Source organism: Aethalodelphis obliquidens, unplaced genomic scaffold, assembly GCF_003676395.1.
Source record: "Aethalodelphis obliquidens isolate GAN/ISIS:26980383/991018 unplaced genomic scaffold, ASM367639v1 scaffold51, whole genome shotgun sequence".
Taxonomy (NCBI): domain Eukaryota; kingdom Metazoa; phylum Chordata; class Mammalia; order Artiodactyla; family Delphinidae; genus Aethalodelphis; species Aethalodelphis obliquidens.
The window spans coordinates 15,299,211-15,320,294 of NW_020837995.1; the positions used below are offsets into that span (position 1 = coordinate 15,299,211).

General features: G+C 39.9%; 2 protein-coding genes across 5 annotated transcripts in view; one reads left to right on the forward strand and one right to left on the reverse strand.

Moving 5' to 3' along the window:
• Window positions 1–21,084, reverse strand: part of MYEF2 (myelin expression factor 2) — a 180,902-nt gene that overhangs the window by 86,620 nt on the left and 73,198 nt on the right. For 3 of the 4 annotated variants that reach the window (XM_027084225.1, XM_027084223.1, XM_027084226.1), the window contains one exon: window positions 12,896–13,060. The gene's annotated coding sequence lies outside the window, so the exon portion shown is untranslated. Of the gene's footprint in view, window positions 1–12,895; window positions 13,061–17,853; window positions 17,950–21,084 lie in introns of all 4 variants that reach the window. The other variant, XM_027084224.1, reaches the window with a different exon arrangement.
• The window catches only part of SLC12A1 (solute carrier family 12 member 1), a 91,190-nt gene that overhangs the window by 23,756 nt on the left and 46,350 nt on the right, over window positions 1–21,084 (forward strand). The window contains exons 8-12 of the mRNA XM_027084237.1: window positions 1,519–1,646; window positions 14,165–14,249; window positions 17,522–17,673; window positions 18,841–18,948; window positions 19,268–19,391. Coding sequence (XP_026940038.1) covers window positions 1,519–1,646; window positions 14,165–14,249; window positions 17,522–17,673; window positions 18,841–18,948; window positions 19,268–19,391 — 597 coding nt within the window. The remainder of the gene's footprint in view (window positions 1–1,518; window positions 1,647–14,164; window positions 14,250–17,521; window positions 17,674–18,840; window positions 18,949–19,267; window positions 19,392–21,084) is intronic.

Genomic DNA, 21,084 nt, shown 5'->3' on the forward strand with positions numbered 1-21,084 from the left:
CAAGCATAAAAGATTGTAGGACTTATTAATATAGCATCTGTGATAATGGCATGGCACTGGGCATAAATTTTGACTTCTCTCTTCTATTCTACTCTGCCTATCCACTCTTTCATATCTCTCCACCCTAGTTTACCCAAGAATCCACTGCTGAGGGTTTTTTACATTTCCCTTCATTATTTACTCGGTTGTCAGTATTTGTTCCCTTTTTATATCACATCACTTCTTTCTTCCTGATTCTTTTTCTTTGTAAAATTGTCTTGTTTGCTTTGCAAATCCTTTTCCTTTTGATTCTTTTCCCTTCTTCCAGCTCCTGCTGTAATTTTTATGTTTTAAACTTTCTTTCCTTGTTTTTGCATCATCCTAGATTCTTTTGTTCATATTTTTCTTCCTTCCTTTTCTTTCTTTGTTTTTCTTCTACATTGTTCCTTTTCTTTTTTTTAAGTTTTTTTCTTTTTTTTTTAAACTAAGTAATTTTTTGGCTGCATTGGGTCATTGTTGCTGCACGCGGGCTTTCTCTAGTTGCAGCAAGCAGGAGCTACTCTTCATTGCAGTGTGCAGGCTTCTCACTGCGGTGGCTTCTCTTGTTGCTGAGCACAGGCCCTAGAGCGCACGGCCTTCAGTACTTGTGGCATGTGGGCTCAGTAGTTGTGGCTTGCGGGCTCTAGAGCACAGGCCCGGTAGTGCTTGTGGTGCACAAGCTTAGTTGCTCCGTGGCATGTGGGATCTTCCCAGACCAGGGCTCGAACCCATGTCCCCTGCATTGGCAGGCGGATTCTTAACCACTGTGCCACCAGGGAAGTTCCTGTTTCCTTTTCATTTAAATAATTTGGTGACAACCTGTGGGATGTTATTATTTTATGACCAAAGCTCCTCTCTCTCTCTCTCTCTCTCCATATATATGTATTATATATAAAGAGAGAATATATATATATATATATATATATATATATATATATATATAGTCTCCTATACATGAGAATTTGGTATAAGGATCTAAGATCCAACTCTAGAGACAGGGGCAGGGAGGTTAGTACATTAGTAAAAAAAAACTCTAAGATACCCTCACCCATAAGTTTCTCCTACAATGTTTTTTAAAAAGGCATAGAAAAGCAGTGTGCTGATTAAGGTGCATATATAAGTGAGAATGTAGCTGTATGTGTGTAGGGCAACGTTGTGTGGTATATTTGTGAGTATGCCAGTAGGGTCATGAGAGAATTTTCCATTTCCTTCTTTTTCAATCTTCTAGATTCAAAGAAGGTAGACAGCATGGGTCTCTGTTTGCATGAAAATTATTGATTTTTCAGGGTATGTCCTAGAGATCTAAAACCTTCTGACATGTATTCTGACTCTTGGCAAATATTCACATGAGGTTCATCAGCAGTACACCAATATCTGCAAGCTCATTCCATTTAGATTATAGGGACACTTTGCATTTAGGGCTATAGAAGCCAAATGTAACTTTATCTCCTACCTGTGAAGAAAGTCTACATGATAATTTTCTCATTATTTGTGTTGCAGCATCAATATTTGCAGAAAACTTTGGGCCAAGCTTCACAAAAGGTGAAGGCTTCTTCTCTGTCTTTGCCATTTTTTTCCCAGCAGCAACTGGGATTCTTGCTGGTGCCAATATCTCGGGAGATTTGGAGGTATGTTGTTTCCTCTGCTTTGTAATTCTGCGAGGTCATGGTGCACTTGGGCAGGACAAGGAGCTATAGACATCAGCAGTGACCATGTCTCTCTATAGATTTCAAAACTGTAAGATTTCTGCAAGGTTTCCTATTTATTTAAAAGTTCTCTCTTTAATGACACATTTTACTGCCAAACTATCCTATTCCAGATAGTTCTTCCAAAAGTCTTATTCAGTGATATCAGAAGGACAGAGTATATTGACAGTGTGTCATATTTCCAACAAAATGAATATAATTCAGTGAAAAAAAAAATATCAGAACCGGGCTTCCCTGGTGGCACAGTGGTTAAGAATCCTCCTGCCAATGTAGGGGATATGGGTTCGAGCCCTGGTCTGGGAGATCCACATGCCACGGAGCAACTAAGCCTGTGAGCCACAACTACTGAGCCTGTGCTCTAGAGCCCATGAGCCACAACTACTGAAGCCCACATGCCTAGAGCCCATGCTCAGCAACAAGAGAAGCCACTGCAAAGAGAAGCCTGCGCCCCGCAACGAAGAGTAGCCCCCGTTCGCTGCAACCAGAGAAAGCCCTCGCACAGTAACAAAGACCCAATGCAGCCAAAAATAAATAAATTTATTTAAAAAATATATCAGAACCACCCTTTCTCTTTTAAACACATAATGAATGGAATATTCAAGAAAAAACAAAACCAAATCACTTTATTACTGAATACTTATGTCATTAAATTCAGAGGTACATTCATTCATTTAGTAGGTATTTATTTAGAAGTCTACTCATAATATTCTATGTTAAGTACTGTAAGGAGCATTGTATTAGTTAGGATATTAGTTTCAATGTTTTATAAAAGGCCAAGAACAGTGACCTAAATAAGACAGAAGTTTGTTTTCCTAGTGCGTAAAAATTCAAGGCCATAGGCCATCTACTGGAATAAGAAAGGTCTGCTCCAAAAGGTAGCCCAGAAGACCCAGAAGACCTCTCTAGTATTACCATTACCTTGGGGTTTGCCCTCATCTTCAAGGTCCAAGATGACTGATCACTTCCAAGATCACATTCCAGTCCATAGGAAGGGGGTTAAGGAAGTAGAGAGCAAACAATCACTTCTGTTGACATTCCATTGACCGGAATTTAGTCTCTGTGACCTTACCTAGTTACAAAGAAGACTGGGAAATGTAATCTCTAGTATGTCACCAGATAAAATTTTAGGGGGTTCTAGTATTAAAAGGAGGAAGGTGAAAATGTATATTACAGGACAATAAATAGTCTCTACCACACGTGAAAAAAAGTAGAAGACACAGGTTTTACCTCAATAAGTTTATAATCAACTTTGGAAGACAAGAAATATTTGTAAGAGTCATCAGGAGATGGGTATAAATGAAAACTGAAGGCATTGTCCAAGTTCATTATGAAATAAAAATAATGAAGAAATAATTACATTAGGGATGATTTTCTCAACAAAGTAACTTTTGAGCAGGAACTAAAAGCAAAGGCTGGATACTGACAACCAGTCAGAAAATATAAGGGTATTCCAGGCAGAAAAAACAAAAGAACAGACAGGAATGGGAAAACTGTGGGACAGTAAGGAGTCTCTCACAATTCAACTGGAGAAGCCTTGACGGGCTGGGTAACCTTATAAGGTAAGGAGAAAGGCTGTTGAAGGGACCTGAGCGAGAGAGGCTTACCCTAGAATATAATCCCATGAAAGTGGGGACTTTGCCTTTGGATTTGTGCACTGCTGTGTCCTTGGAGCTAGGAAAGCTTCAAAAAATATTTATTGAGTGAATGAATAAAGGCATTTAGATTTGTTATATTAAGGACCGCAGTGCCATGGTAAATTCTTTTTGTTTTTTTTAACATCTTTATTAGAGTATAATTGCTTTACAACGGTGTGTTAGTTTCTGCTTTATAACAAAGTGAATCAGCTATACATATACATATATCTCATATCTCCTCCCTCTTGCATCTCCCTCCCACCCTCCCTATCCCACCCCTCTACGTGGTCACAAAACACCTAGCTGATCTCCCTGTGCTATGCGGCTGCTTCCCACTAGCTAGCTATTTTACATTTGGTAGTGTATGTATGTCCATGCTACTCTCTCACTTCATCCCAGCTTACCCTTCCCCCTCCCCGTGTCCTCAAGTCCATTCTCTATGTCTGTGTCTTTATTCTTGTCCTGCCCCTAGGTTCTTCAGAACCATTATTATTATTTTTTTTTTAGATTCCATATATATGTGTTAGCATACAGTATTTGTTTTTCTATTTCTGAATTAACTTCACTCTGTATGACAGACTCTAGGTCCATCCATCTCACTACAAATAACTCAATTTCGTTTCTTTTATGGCTAGGTAATATTCCATTGTATATATGTGTCACATCTTCTTCAACCATTCATCTGTCAATGGACACTTACGTTGCTTCCATGTCCTGGGTATTGTAAATAGAGCTGCAATGAACATTGTGGTACATGACTCTTTTTGAATTATGGTTTTCTCAGGGTATATGCCCAGTAGTGGGATTGCTGGGTCGTATGGTAGTTCTATTTTTAGGTTTCTAAGGAACCTCCATACTGTTCTCCATAGTGGCTGTCTCAATATACATTCCCATCAACAGTGCAAGAGGGTTCCCTGTTCTCCACACCCTCTCCAGCATTTATTGTTTGTAGACCTTTTGATGATGGCCATTCGACTGGAGTGAGGTGATACCTAATTGTAGTTTTGATTTGCATTTCTCTAATGATTAGTGATGTTGAGCATCCTTTCATGTGTTTGTTGGCAATCTGTATAACTTCTTTGGAGAAATGTCTATTTAGGTTTTTGGCCCATTTTTTGGAGTAAGTTGTTTGTTTTCTTGATATTGAGCTGCATGTAAATTTTGGAGATTAATCCTTTTTCAGTTGCTTCATTTGCAAATATTTTCTCCCGTTTTGAAGGTTGTCTTTTCATCTTGTTTATGATTTCCCTTGCTGTGCAAAGCTTTTCAGTTTCATTAGGTCCCATTTGTTTATTTTTGTTTCTATTTCCATTTCTCTAGGAGGTGGGTCAAAAAGGATCTTGCTGTGATTTATGTCATAGACTATTCTGCCTATGTTTTCCTCTAAGAGTTTTATAGTGTCTGGCCTTACATTTAGGTCTTTAATCCATTTTGAGTTTATTTTCTGTGTATGGTGTTAGGGAGTGCTCTACTTTCATTCTTTTGCATATAGCTGTCCAGTTTTCCCAGCACCACTTATTGAAAAGGCTGTCTTTTCTGCATTGTATACTCTTGCCTCCTTTATCAAAGATAAGGTGACCATATGTGCGTGGGTTTATCTCTGGGCTTTCTATCCTGTTCCATTGATCTATATTTTTGTTTTTGTGCTAGTACCATACTGTCTTGATGACTGTAGCTTTATAAGAGTCGGAAGTCCAGAAGCCTGATTCCTCCAGCTCCGTTTTTCTTTCTCAAGATCACTTTGGCTATTCGGGGTCTTCTGGTTTCCATACTAATTGTGAAATTTTTTCTTCTAGTTCTGTGAAAAATGCCAGTGGTAGTTTGATAAGTATTGCACTGAATCTGTAGATTGCTTTGGGTGGTATAGTCATTTTCACAATGTTGATTCTTCCAACCCAAGAACATGGCATATCTCTCCATCCGTTTGTATCATCTTTAATTTTTTTCATCAGTGTCTTATAGTTTTCTGCATACAGATCTTTTGTCTCCTTGGTAGGTTTATTCCTAAGTATTTTATTCTTTTTGTTACAATGGTAAATGGGAGTGTTTCCTTAATTTCTCTTTCAGATTTTTCATCATTAGTGTATAGGAATGCAAGAGATTTCTGTGCATTAATTTTGTATCCTGCTACTTTACCAAATTCATTGATTAACTCTAGTAGTTTTCTGGAAGCATCTTTAGGATTCTCTATGTATAGTATCATGTCATCTGCAAACAGTGACAGCTTTACTTCTTCTTTTCTGATTTGGATTCCTTTTATTTCTTTTTCTTCTCTGATTGCTGTAGTTAAAACTTCCAAAACTATGTTGAATAATAGTGGTGACAGTGGACAACTTTGTCTTGTTCCTGATCTTAGAGGAAATGATTTCAGTTTTTCACCATTGAGAACGATGTTGGCTGTGGATTTGTCACAGATGGCCTTTATTATGTTGAGGTAAATTCCCTCTATGCCTACTTTCTGGAGGGTTTCTATCATGAATGGGTGTTGAATTTTGTCGAAAGCTTTTTCTGCATCTATTGAGATGATCATGTGGTTTTTCTGCTTCACATTGATTGATTTGTGTATATTGAAGAATCCTTGCATTCCTGGGATAAACCCCACTTGATCATGGTGTATGATCCTTTTAATGTGCTGCTGGATTCTGTTTGCTAACATTTTGTTGAGGATTTTTGCATCTATTTTCATCAGTGATGTTGGACTGTAGTTTTCTTTCTTTGTGACACCTTTGTCTGGTTTTGGTATCAGGGTGATGGTGGCCTCATAGAATGAGTTTGGAGGTGTTCCTCCCTCTGCCATATATTGGAAGAGTTTGAGAAGGATAGTTGTTAGTTCTTCTCTAAATGTTTGATAGAATTCACCTGTGAAGCCATCTGGTCCTGGGCTTTTGTTTTTTGGAAGATTTTTAATCACAGTCTCAATTTCAGAGCTTGTGATTGGTCTGTTTATATATTCTACTTCTTCCTGGTTCAGTCTCGGAAGGTTGTGCTTTTCTAAGAATGTGTCCATTTCTTCCAGGTCGTCCATTTAATTGGCATAGAGTTGCTTGTAGTAATCTCTCATGCTCCTTTGTATTTCTGCAGTGTCAGTTGTTACTTCTCCTTTTTCATTTCTAATTCCATTGATTTGAGTATTCTCCCTTTTTATCTTGAGTCTGGCTAATGGTTTATCAATTTTGATTATCTTCTCAAAGAACCAGCTTTTAGTTTTATTGATCTTTGCTATCGTTTCCTTCATCTCTTTTTCATTTATTTCTGATCTGATCTTTATGATTTCTTTCCTTCTGCTAACTTTGGGGTTTTTTTGTTCTTTCTCCAATTGCTTTAGGTGTAAGTTTAGGTTGTTTATTTGAGATGTTTCTTGCTTCTTGAGGTTGGATTGTATTGCTATAAACTTCCCTCTTAGAACTGCTTTTGCTGCATCCCATAGGTTTGGGTCATCGTGTTTTCATTGTCATTTGTTTCTGGGTAGTTTTTGATTTCCTCTTTGATTTCTTCAGTGATCTCTTGGTTATTTAGTAGCATATTGTGTAGCCTCCATGTGTTTGTATTTTTTTTTTTTTACTGTAATTGATATCTAGTCTCATAGCGTTGTGGTCAGAAAAGATACTTGATATGATTTCAATTTTCTTAAATTTACCCAGGCTTGATTTGTGACCCAAGATATGATCTAACCTGGAGAATGTTCCTTAAGCAGTTGAGAAGAAAGTGTATTCTGTTGTTTTTGGATGCAATGTCCTATAAATATCAATTAAGTCCATCTTGCTTAATGTATCATTTAAAGCTTGTGTTTCCTTATTTAGTTTCATTTTGGATGATCTGTCCATTGGTGAAAGTGGGGTGTTAAAGTCCCCTACTATGGCTTTGTTACTGTCGATTTTCCCTTTTATGGCTGTTAGCATTTGCCTTATGTATTGAGGTGCTCTTATGTTGGATGCATAAATATTTACAATTGTTATATCTTCTACTTGGATTGATCCCTTGATCATTATGTTGTGTCCGTCTTTTTCTCTTGTAATACTATTTATTTTAAAGTCTATTTTGTCTGATATGAGAATTGCTACTCCAGCTTACTTTTGATTTCCTTTTGCATGGAATATCTTTTTCCATCCTCTCACTTTCAGTCTGCATGTGTCCCTAGGTCTGAAGTGGGTTTCTTGTAGGCAGCATATATATGGGTCTTGTTTTTCTATCCATTCAGCCCATCTATGTCTTTTGGTTGGAGCATGTAATCCATTTACTTTTAAGCTAATTATCAATATGTATGTTCCTATTACCATTTTCTTAATTGTTTTGGGTTTGTTATTGTAGGTCTTTTCCTTCTCTTGTGTTTCCTGCCTAGAGAAGTTCCTTTAGCATTCGTTGTAAATCTGGTTTGGTGGTGCTGAATTCTCTTAGCTTTTGCTTGTCTGTAAAGGTTTTAATTTCTCTGTTGAATCTGAATGAGATCCTTGCTGGGTAGAGAAATCTTGGTTGTAGGATTTTCCCTTTCATCACTTTAAATATGTCCTGCCACTCCCTTCTGGCTTGCAGAATTTCTGCTGAAAGATCAGCTGTTAACCTTATGGGGATTCCTTTGTATGTTATTTGTTGTTTTTCCCTTTCTGCTTTTAATATTTTTTGTATTTAATTTTTGATAGTTTGGTTAATATGTGTCCTCGTGTGTTTCTCTTTGGATTTATCCTGTATGAGACTCTCTTTGCTTCCTGGACTTGATTAACCATTTCCTTTTCCACATTAGGGAAGTTTTCATCTATAATCTCTTCAAATATTTTCTCAGTCCCTTTCTTTTTCTCTTCTTCTTCTGGGAGTCCTATAATTCGAATGTTGGTGCATTTAATGTTGTCTCAGAAGTCTCTGAGACTGTCCTCAATTCTTTTCATTCTTTCTTCTTTATTCTGCTCTGCGGTAGTTATTTCCACTATTTTATCTTCCAAGTCACTTATCCGTTCTTCTGCCTCAGTTATTCTGCTATTGATTCCTTCTAGAGAATTTTTAATTTCATTTATTGTGTTGTTTATCATTGTTTGTTTGATCTTTAGTTCTTCTAGGTCCTGTCAAACATTTCTTGTATTTTCTCCATTCTATTTCCAAGATTTTGGATCATCTTTACTATCATTACTCTGAATTCTTTTTCAGGTAGACTGCCTATTTCCTCTTCATTTGTTTGGTCTGGTGGTTTTTACCTTGCTCCTTCATCTGCTGTGTGTTTCTCTGTCTTCTCATTTTGCTTATCTTACTGTGTTTGGGGTCTCCTTTTCGCAGGCTGCAGGTTCATAATTCCCGTTGTTTTTGGTGTCTGTCCCCAGTGGCTAAAGTTGCTTCAGTGGGTTGTGTAGGCTTCCTGGTGGAGGGGACTAGTGCCTGTGTTCTTGTTGATGAGGCTGGATCTTGTCTTTCTGGTGGGCAGGTCCACGTCTGGCGGTGTGTTTTGGCATGTCTGTGGACTTATTATGATTTTAGGCAGCCTCTCTGTTAATGGGTGGGGTTGTATTCCTGTCTTGCTAGTTGTTTGGAATAGGGTGTCCAGCACTATAACTTGCTGGTTGTTCAGTGGAGCTGGGCCTTAGCATTGAGATGGAGTTCTCTGCAAGAGCTTTCGCCGTTTGATATTACATGGAGCCAGGAGGTCTCTGGTGGACCAATGTCCTGAACTTGGCTCTCCCACCTCAGAGGCACAGGCCTGACACCCGGCTGGAGCACCAAGTCCCTGTCAGCCACAACGCTCAGAAGATAAGGGAGAGAAAAAGAAAGGAAGGAAGGAAGGAAGGAAGGAAGGAAGGAAGGAAGGAAGAGAGAAGGAGAGAAGGTGAGAAGGAAAGAAGGAAAGAAGGAAAGGAAAGAAGGAAAAGAAAGATGGAAAGAAAGAAAGAAAGAAGGAAGGAAGGAAGGAAGAAAGGAAGGAAAATAAAGTTATTGAAATAAAAAATTTTAAAAATTAATAATAAAAATTTTTTTTTAAGTAATAAAGAAAAAGGAAATGAACAGACAGAACCCTAGGACAAGTGGTAAAAGCAAAGCTGTACAGACAAACACACAAAGAAGCATACACATACACACTCACAAAAAGAGAAAAAGGAGAAAAAACTATATATATAAAAAAAAAGGGAGGGAGCAACCAAATCAATAAACAAATCTACCAATGATAATAAACTCTAAATACTAAACTAAGATAAACATAAAACCAGAAACAAATTAGGTACAGAAAGCAAACCCCACGTGTACAGTTGCTCCCAATGTCCAATGCCTCAATTTTGGGATGATTCATTGTTTATTCAGGTATTCCAGAGATGCAGGGTACATCAGGTTGATTATGGAGATTTAATCTGCTGCTCCTGAGGCTGCTGGGAGAGATTTCCCTTTCTCTTCTTTGTTCCCACAGCTCCTGGGGTTCAGCTTTGGATTTGAACCTGCCTCTGTGTGTAGGTCACCTGAGAGTGTCTGTTTTTCACCCAGAGAGGACGGGGTTAAAGGAGCAGCTGATTAGGGGGCTCTGGCTCACTCAGGCCAGGGGTGGGTGTGTGTGTGGGGGGGAGGGGGGTGGGTATGGAATGCAGGGTGAGCCTGCAGCGGCAGAGGCCAGTGTGACGTTGCAACAGCGTGAGGAATGCCGTGCTTTCTCCCGGGGAAGTTGTCCCTGGATCACGGGACCCTGGAAGTGGCGGGCTGTACAGGCTCCCAGGAGGGGAGGTGTGGAGAGTGACCTGTGCTTGCACACAGGCCTCTTGGTGGCTGCAGCAGCAGCCTTAGCGTCTCACACGCATCTCTGGTGTCCGTGCTGATAGCCGCGGTTCGCGCCCGTCTCTGGAGTTCGTTTAGGCGGTGCTCTGAAACCCCTCTCCTCTCGCACCCCGAAACAATGGTCTCTTGCCTCTTCAGCAGCTCCACACTTTTCCCGGGACTGCCTCCCAGCTAGCTGTGGCGCACTAACCCCTTCAGGCTGTGTTCACACAGTCAACCCCAGTCCTTTCCCTGGGATCCTACCAAAGCCCGAGCCTCAGCTCCCAGCCCCTGCCCACCCTGGTGGGGGAGCAGAGAAGCCTCTCGGGCTGCTTAGTGCTGGTTGGCACCAATCCTCTGGACGGGAATCTCTCCTCTGCACCCCTGTTGCTGTGCTCTCCCTCTGTGGCTCCGAAGCTTCCCTCCCACCCCACCCCCAGTGAAGGGACTTTCTAGTGTGTGGAAACTTTTCCTCCTTCACAGCTCCCTCCCCGAGGTGCAGGTCCTGTCCCTATTCTTTTGTCTCTGTTTTTTCTTTTGGCCTACCCAGGTACATGGGGAGTTTCTTTTTTTTTTTTTTAACATCTTTATTGGAGTATAATTGCTTTACAATGGTGTGTTAGTTTCTGCTTTATAACAAAGTGAATCAGTTACACATATACATATGTTCCCATATCTCTTCCCTCTTGTGTCTCCCTCCCTCCCACCCTCCCTATCCCACCCCTCTAGGTGGTCAGGTCTGAGGTCTTCTGCCAGCGTTCCGTAGGTGTTCTGTAGGAGCTGTTCCGCATGTAGATGTATTTCTGATGTATTTGTGGGGAGGAAGGTGATCTCCATGTCTTACTCCTCCGCCATCTTGAAGGTCTCTCCACGGGAAATTCTTGAGCAGCGATATGGCATAAAAAAATAGTATGCTAAGGCTCAGAAAAATTAAGTAACTTGTTCAAAATGATTCAAGTTGTAAGCAGTACTGCTTAGCCAAATTTAGCTCTGGATGTTGAGCTTCTGGTTTCTCCGATTTGGAAAAGTATCAGAGGTCACTGACATACATTTCTGTAAACTGTAAGACCACATTTAAATGAAAAAATATTGTGCTTTCTTTAGACGCCTCAGAAACAAGTTTTTATTATTAGATGCTTAGTAGTCAGTTCACCTCAACCAACACGTATTACTTATACCAGGCACCAGAGAAGCGAAGAAGAGCTTGCTTGAGCCTTCTCTCAAGGAGCTCATGGTCTACGAGAGAGACAGGTTAACTCTATATGAGTCATAAAAAAACAAGAACAAAATCTTGTGCAAGGGAAAGATGAAACAGTAACTGCCTGTCCCCAAAGAAGTAAGGGAAGTCTTTCAGAGGAGGGGACACTCAATCCAGATTTGAAGGGATGAATAGGAGTTCATCAATAGCTTTTGTTAGAGTTAGGAGAGGAAATGGAAAGGATTTTTTTTTTTTTTTTTACTATGATCTGCTGCAGGAAAACATTATATATCACAACCAAGTGCCTACATGCAAAAATTTCTCCGAACAGTTCAATACTTTATTACAAATGATGTCTCCTGATATTTTCACATCAGTTCCTTTCTACTGTATTCTTTTCATGCTGGTTGTAACCTAGTGAATTGATTCCATGGTGAACAGAAGCTCAGATTTGGCCATTGGGGTTGAAATGGTGGAAGGACATCAGAGGTGAGATGTCAAATGGGCAGCTACATTTACGAGTCTAGAGCTCTGGAAAGAAATTAGGCCAGGACTGGAAGCCATGGCATGGATGAGTCCATTCAGATCTGGGTAAGAAGGAGGAGAGAAGCAGACCAAGGTAGCACCCAGGGGATATTCAAAATATAAATGGTAGAAAAGGAGTCCACAGAGAAGAAAAAGAAAGAGCTAAGAGGTAGGTGAACTCAAGAGAAAGTCAAGAGAGGAGAATGCTATGAGAAGTAATAATTAACATGATCAAAAGCCAGAGTGGTCAAGCATGTTAAGGACTGAGAGGTGACCACGTGTTGGGAAGTGGCAAGGAAACTTCAGAACTTATAGATAATATTTCTTTCTGAGAGTGAAACTAGAACATATTAGATTCAGTTCACCTTAGTAAACATGTATTGTTTATATACTATGAGGGTATGCAAGACTCTACCTCTGCTCACAGCCTCAGAATCCTTCTCAAGATGGCTCTTCAGGCTGCCAGTGACAGTTAACAAGCATTAGCACAAGGGGATGCTACAAGGTTCCCATCCTGAACCTTCTATTTGCTAACACAGTATTGATGATCTGTAAATACGTGCCTGGGAGAGGACTTGGGAGGTACCCAGGTCTAATCAGGACAGTTAAGATGCAGTTTCAGAGATGTAAGATTAGGATATGGTTGACACTCAACCAGCAGCAATCTAGTAGACTGCACTCTGTCCTAAGGAAAAAAATAAAATATTAAATAAAGAAAGGTGAAGGAAGGTGAGCTTTTGGGTTACTGTTTGAGGGATGAAAATTAACATTTAGAGTGAAAACTAAGAATCTATGTCCTGAGCCCTGTCTAGGGGAAATGTATCCAGAGCAGACAACGTGAGTATATGACCAGACATTAAGATATTGGCATCCCGATTTATATCAGGTCAAGTTTGACCCTCGTGTTAAGTCCTAAATAAGTAAATTTAGAGCTTGTAGCAGATAGTTCTAAATATAAACTAAGTGTTTGTATTTTAGGTATAAGACTGCTGTCCATCTTCATACCTCTTTTCCTTTCTTCCCACTTAACATCAATTCTTCACATTTCACTCAGATCCCAAGAAATCCTTAATCAATAAAATAAAAATTGAACATACCATGAATGAGATTGAGTGGGGTCACTTTCAGCCATGGTTGCCTTCTTCTTCCTTCTATGTGCTACTCAGTTACACACACTTGCCACATTCTCTTTTTGAGACAGTAGTTTGGAATGAAGAGGTTGGATACGTCTGTATCAGAACAAACCATGTGTGCAGATATTCCTACAAGGATGGGAAGGAATGAGTAATTACAGAGTGGCTCCATAGGGCTGGCTTACTCCCCTGTGGGGGTAGATTTGCTTGGTTTAGCTAACATTTCCAGCTGTCAGGTTGTGTCTGCATTCACCATGAGTTGATTTTTCTGATGGATTTGATCAGCAGATTTAAGTTAACAAAACACAAAACTCAGACTTTGACTGCATTGATTGCTCACTTGTATCGATGAGTCTCATGACCTCTGGTGGGGGAACTGATGTCTACTGAGATTGTGCTTTCTTCAATTTGGTATTTATTGACTCCTGCTATATGCCAGCACTGTCTTTTATAAGCAGTGAATACACTGAAATCTCTATTTAATAATCCCTGTTAAGTTGAATTCTATTATTTAGAAGTTATGCTGCTTGGAAATTGATCATTATATGATTTAGCCCCCAAAATAGGACATAAAGTGGTATATTATATAGGACGTGAGCTCAGCTCAGTGAATTTATATATATTTATGGGCAAGAGAAAAGCCCATTTTCTGGTAAAAGCTTAAATTTGCCTCTTTCTTTATGCCTGCTTATGGAAATTAATATCTCCCATTGTAGTTATTCCTGAACTAGATTCCAAATGGGAGATTTGAGGGATTGGAGAATTTAGCAGATCACCTTTTTGCTCAGTCAAAAGTAATTTTTTTTAAAGTAAGCCTAAGCTTAGTACAAAAACAAATACACACACAGATATCGTCAATGTGCCGGGTATGTTTGTGTGTCCCCCCTAATACTTTAAGGTCTGATACATCTGCATGAAATTCACAGGAGATAAAGGGGAGGGGAAGGCAGTGGTGAACCAACCAGTCCACTTTTCTATAGAAACTCCCTCCTGGACAGTTATAAATCTCTTCTGTTCAGCACAAAGTTATACAGATTTCTTTATTCTCTCTAAACACCCTGCCTTTGTCCAAAAAGAACTGGAGCTCACCACTTTGCCATTTGCTTGATTTTTTCTTTAGACCTCGCCTCAGGAAGGGTAGCCTAAAATTTTCAAAATACAGAACTAACTCCAAGTGATGTCTGTTTCTTATTCCACTCTATCTCCTCATTCCTCCACATTATTTTTTCAAAGGATCCCCAAGATGCTATCCCCAGAGGGACCATGCTGGCCATCTTCATCACCACTGTCGCCTACATAGGAGTTGCTATTTGTGTCGGTAAGTTGTGTGTCTCTGGTGTCAGAATGCCAGAATTACAAGGGGTCCAGTTGTTTTTCATGTCAAGTGGGCTTTCCATGGAACGTAAGTTGAAATTTTTTAAATAGGCAACAATTTTAATTCCCTTCTTGGATGCTCTAGGAGTTTGAATGCAATTAAGCTGTAACACAGGTGCCTCTGGGTCAGGGATAGAGTAGAGGTAATCAGATTGTCATTCTACCCGAACACAAAAAGGATCCCATTTTGCTGCTCTAAGTGATGTTTCCACTGCCAAGGAAGCCACCATCTCCGGCACCCTCCTCCCTTGCCTTTAGGAGGCAGGTGAGGAACAGAGTAAGAGAAAAGAAGCCCAAAATACAAAACAACAATGACAAAAGCCTTAGGAAAGTACACAAGATACAGAATTGATGACTGTGTCTCCTCCTTGCACTGCTGTCCCTAATATGGAAATGTCACTGTCACCAATTGGCAGGCAATCAGACTAGACCCAGCTGCCAGCAGTGTGGGCAGCCAGCCCCCACATCGCTCAGTGAGCATAAAATATGTGGATTTGCCTGCTGTTCTTTTTTTTAAAATTTATTTATTTTAAACGTCTTTATTGAAGTATAACTGCTTTACAATGGTGTGGTAGTTTCTGCTGTATAACAAAGTGAATCAGCTATACATATACATATATCCCCATATCCCCTCCCTCTTGCATCTCCCTCCCACCCTCCCTATCCCACCCCTCTAGGTGGTCACAAAGCACTGAGCTGATCTCCCTCTGCTATATGCAGCTGCTTCCCACTAGCTATCTATTTTACATTTGGTAGTGTATATATGTCCATGCCACTCTCTCACCTGGTCCCAGCTTACCCTTCTCCCTCCCCGTGTCCTTAAGTCCATTCTCTATGTCTTCATCTTTACTCCTGCCCTGCCCCTAGGTTCTTCAGAACCTTTTTTACTTTCCATATATATGTGTTAGCATACAGTATTTGTTTTTCTCTTTCTGACTCACTTCACTCTGTATGACAGTCTTATTACTCAGCCATAAAAAGAAACAAAATTGAGCTATTTGTAGTGAAGTGGATGGACCTAGAGACTGTCATGCCTGCTCTTCTTAAGCTGATTTTTGTTCCACGTGCTGCCTGCAGCCACACCTCCTCCTAGTTGGGGGTCACCTCAAGCTTATGCCATTATTGGAGAGGAAGGAATGTGGAACATTCAGAGAAGAAAACTTTTCTGTGCACACTCAGGAATACAGCTCCAGGCTGGACCACTATGGAAGCCCAGATGGCCAGTTAAAAGGGCACATCCTGATTGTCCTCTGCTTACTATAAAGGAAATTGATAAAGTACATATATCTGGAGTTGGATTCTTCAGAAAAAAACAAAACAATTAACTTAGGTTCTTTCTTCTCTCACTGTCTCTTATTTCAAGAAATTGGATAATGTTGTTAATTGTATTGTTGTGACATTTCCAAGTTTAGTTACAGGCAAAGAGATTTTATTCCAGTGCTTTAGGAAATCGACACATTTTTTAATGACCTTGAAATCACCTAAATTTCCCAAATGGTTTTACTTTCTCACACAAAGTAAGGAGGAAGAAATGAGTAAAGGAATAGACCTGACTTCAGAGATTCTTCTCCTTTATTGCTTCTTATGGGTAGAAAAATCTGTGTTCCTATACTTTTTCCAGGGTAAGAAAAGGATAGTCATGGGGTCCTGGGCCTGTCATTAGAGCAAATAATGGTTCATGGCTTGGCTTCATAGGAATTTGGGGAGTTCTACTATGCAGAAGTTAAAACACATGATTTTAAAAAGTCAGCTCAACATAAATGAACAATGCAAAAAGGTAAAATCTGAAATGGATAGTTTTGCTTGGTAACCAACATCCATACTTTCAAGTATTTAAGCAGAGGCTGGCAGGCCACTTCTCAGGGCTATATAAAAAGGATTCCTGCACTGATTATTTTAAATGGCTCTTTCAACTAAAAGATTCTACAAGCTTTAAGTCTTTCCCAGATTCAAAGAGCAGGAATTCCATGCCTATAATTGAGGGTTCCTATTAGTATCTGTTGCTGAGACGTCTCTTAAAATAATTAGTAAGGAATGAGAACTCACCCTGCCTGGAGACTGAAAAGCAAAATGAACAGTTTCATTGACTAGCATTTAGTTTGCAAAGTATTTATCCTTCAGGTAGTTCACAAAAGTTTATATATCACACCTATGTTCATATCTTTCAATAATCCTATCAAATACATAATGGCGAGATAACAGTTAGAAAAATTAATAATAACAGTCAGTGATTAAAATATATATCAAGAATCTTTAAAAAGTTCATAACTCATTTTAGGGAATCTATCCTAGAGAAATGCTTCGAATTACAGAAGAAAGATTTTATGTGCAAAGATGTTCATAGGATTGTTTGTAATGGAAAATAACAGAAATACCCAAATGTATAAAAATAATAGAATAGACTGAGATAAATATTTGATAGGATGTTATTTGACCATGAATATTACCTAGGAAATCTTAATATTTTATCTCAAAATATTTTCTGTATCATTTAAACCATTAAAATTGTATAAGTAAAATTATAATGGTTTAAAAAAGTTATGCAAAGGGCTTCCCTGGTGGCACAGTGGTTGAGAGTCCGCCTGCCGATGCAGGGGACACGGGTTCGTGCCGCGGTCCGGGAAGATCCCACTTGCCGCGGAGCGGCTAGGCCCGTGAGTCATGACTGCTGAGCCTGCGCGTCCGGAGCCTGTGCTCCGCAACGGAAGAGGCCACAGCAGTGACAGGCCCGCGTACCGCAAAAAAAAAAAAAAAAAAAAAAGTTATGCAAGGAAAATCATTAGTTGAAAATAAGAGCTCAGTTCTCCTAATCACTAGAATTCAGTAATGTCATCCCTTGGGTCTCTCACAGATGAGAAAATAAATTCTTCTATCTGAAAAACTCCCAATCAGTAGCACTAACCCAGAAATTTGAATTGAATCAATATTATGTGCAAAGCACTGCTGAAAGGAAGGGAGTCTCAATCCCAAGTGTCTTCCAGAGGCAGGCAAAAAGCTAGGACTTAAACTACCCAAGGCAGTGGAAGCGGCAACCTCTTAGAGATAGGGGTCACTCCCAGGCCTCAGAGGATGGGAACTTCCACGTACCAGTCAGAGGAAGTGTTGACAATGAAGACAGGATAGGTCAAAGTAAACTAAGTATGTTTTCAGAAGAAAAACCTTAAGGGAGCAGAACCCTTCATATAAAGAAATGACAAGGCTTCGTTGTTTTCCCAGGGGCCTGTGTGGTCCGAGATGCCACCGGGAGCGTGAATGACACCATCATTTCTGGGATGAACTGCAATGGTTCAGCAGCCTGTGGGTTAGGCTACGACTTCTCAAGATGTCGACATGAACCATGTCAGTATGGGCTGATGAACAATTTCCAGGTTCGAACCTCAAAAAATAATAATGTTTATTGCTACTGCTTCCATTTTTAGAACATCATGTATAATGAAACTTCTGACTCCCGCAACACATTGGTTATTGACTATTTCGAGTTCAGCAAGGAACAATTCGTGTGGGAGGAAAGGGAGTCATACAGGCATTCATTATGTGGTTACACTCACTGTGGTGGGGAGAGAACAGGCAGTTGTATGAATTGCGTCACCAGGGAAAGATTACCACCGCCATTATGCATCTTCCAATCAATTGTGTAAGATTTCCTGGTGAGGAGATGGAGAGACTTTGAGACTTTGATTAGCTAGCACTAGGAATGCATTTCATGCCTGGGATTCAGCTCAGGAAAAGCCTCTGTTGTGGTCCTGGAGTGTGTGGAGGACAAAGCCAAGAGGGAAATTGTGAGTGGCAGTTGTGGGGAGATAAGTGAGGGGGAAGGAACAAGGGAAGTTGGGGAAACTGTGGAACTTAAAACATATTAATTTGTCCGAATGATTGGTGAGCAGAGGGAGAAGCAAATTTGTCGTGAAGGCTTCATTCATCTAGTTTAACAACCAACAAAGAGAAATTAACTCAGCTGAAGTCATTATTCCAAAATATAACTTAAATTGATAGAATCTCATATGTCTCAGATCTAAAATTATGTTTAATGAGCACAGAAAAAGCAAAGGTTTGAAAAGCCTCTATGTGCAGGAAGAACAAGAAAGGCTAATGCCTTTAAAAAGATTGGTAAACAGCTGGGTCCCTCCTCAAACCTTATTAAAATACCACTTTCTGCTGAATAGAATTTCCCATTGTCCAAGAAACAGATGCCCAGAAAGGACAGAGGGGGAAAATGTTGTCAAAATCCTTGAAATCATTTCCCTGTTTATTCTTTACAGTATCTTCTGGATGTATTGTGGTGAGCATTTATTATTTTTATTTAAAAAAACAGAACAAACAATAACAAAGCCATTTCCATTTTGAAAAAACAATTATTAAGAACTTGAGAATGAAGCAGGGGAAAAAATATATGATTAGAAGCAATTAGCTTATTAAAGAGATTCCAAATCACAGAAAGTGGAAACGGAAGCATCTGCATAAAATTTTGGCTTAAATTTTTTTTTTTTTTAACTCTCTGTTGGATGAGTCTCCTTACTTGAACCTCTCTCCTCAAGGTCATGAGCATGGTGTCAGGGTTTGGCCCCCTCATCACTGCTGGCATCTTTTCTGCAACACTCTCCTCAGCCCTGGCCTCCCTCGTCAGCGCACCCAAAGTTTTCCAGGTGACAAAGACACAAGAGCATGTGCTTCTCCCCTCCTTCTGTTGCCACTGAACACGGATCAAGCTGAAATATCCATTCTCACCGGCAATCATTTTCTATCGCTTTCTGAAGCAGTTTAATGTTTGCATCTGGCTCCAACGCTGTGTCTGCCACATAGTCAAGATCAATACAAATAATATAAAGAATGATAAACTGCAGTGTTAACTTGTGCTTTATATTACGTATCACTTCGTCTTTCCCCAAATCTTGTTAGAATCACCCAGGGAAAATGACTGTGCATAGATATAAATGACGAATTTCTCCTCTTCTTTTCCATTAGGCTCTGTGCAAGGACAACATCTACAAAGCCCTGCAGTTCTTTGCAAAGGGATATGGGAAAAACAATGAGCCCTTGAGAGGATACTTTCTCACTTTTGTTATAGCCATGGCGTTCATTCTTATTGGTTTGTAGTTTTCTTGTTCTTATTGAAAGCCAAAGAATTCTGATTACTCATAGGGTTTTCCTTTGAGCTTGAGACATTACCTGTTTTATGTTTAATACCTCATTTGGGAATACTGGAGTCTGTCTAAGAAGGAAATGAGAAATCCTGTGTGTGGAGGGCCTTTGAGGACTTGAGGTGGGCTTTAGACTTTAATCTCTTTTTTGAATCTGAATGTGGGAAATCCATCCAACCAAATGCAACCGAAGCCTTCCTCCAACCCACCCAATACTGTCTAATCCCACTGTGTCCCCCAGCTGCCACCTGTCTTTACATCTCCTGACAGCCAGCAGGAGAGTTGAAGTGTCTGCTCTCAAAATGTGGTCTGTTGACCCCCTGTGTCAGAATGAAAATCACCTGTGGGTTTGATAAAGTGCAGATTCGTTAGGCCCAAGGCCAGAGTTAGAATCTCTGGTGACGAGGAATCTGATTCTTACAAGTTCCTGAAGTTCACAGACCACTAAGGTTTGAGAACCACTTACCTCAGCTCTTTCTCCTTAAGCAATAATCTCGGCTCCTTCTCCCTAAGCAATATAGAAACAGCTACACAATCTTGGAGAGGCACATGCGTCATGGTTAGCCTGCACATTCCTCACTCCTCCCTAGGGTGCCACGATTGTGGGTGAGCATATTAGAGGAAAAGAGGCAAAAGGCAAGGATGATGGTAACTATGCATAGACAGGCAGAGCCGGATTCAGCAGTGGTGCCAAACGATGGGGGCTCCGCCTCATCACAGAAACTCAGGAAGTGACTCTCTGTATCTACACATAATCAGTCTTTTGTTTATTTTTTTTAAAATCTATGTTTGTTACATTTGTAAAAATTAAGTAAAAAAGTGATGATGTGTAGATACGTTTCAATTGTGTAATTTAAACTTTAAGACTTCAAATTATTGTCCTAGACTGCATTTAAGTGATCAAATAGCCCAAAGTTTTAAAAATCGTATAAATCAAATAATACTCTCAAAGGTCACTCTTTCAGAACGCTGTAGATTAGCTTCGTGGCGCCAGCTTCGTGGCAGCTACTTTTGCCTACTTTCTTGCTGGCATCCGTGTTCTAGAGTCACACCCAGCTGCCACCTACGTTTGCATCACTGAGGTTGATAGCTGTCTGATCTTCAGATAAACGAGAATGTCTCTAAATTATTTTATATATCATACAGTAAACAACCCGGCTAGGATTCAAACATATTGGACATTTAGATACTGAGGTAAAACTTTTTTTGGCAAACCATGAGAGGTAGAATTCTCTAGAGATGTAGAAAAGTACAAATGACTAACAAAGATTCTGAAAGTCAGAGAGAGCAAGCTGGGTATATGCAGAGGTGTATCCAGTTAGATGGTTCTGGTGCACTGGTATTTACCTAACCTGTCACCCTGCGGAACCTTTTGATTGTATACAAAGCAGATAAAGAACACTATGTTTGGTACCTCTGATATAGCTACAGGGGAGTTTGTCATCTGCCTGGTCTCCAAATACTCTATCCACTTCCACTCGAAACTTCTGTAGGTAGAGGTCTTGATTGTCTATATTTTTTGATTGGTAAGTTTTCTCGTTTCTTACTTTACAGAAACCCTGGCTGAAAATATATTTGTAAATGAGTGCAGCCCCAAAGAAAAATCACTAACTTCTTAAACTTTGACGGATGCTAGCTATG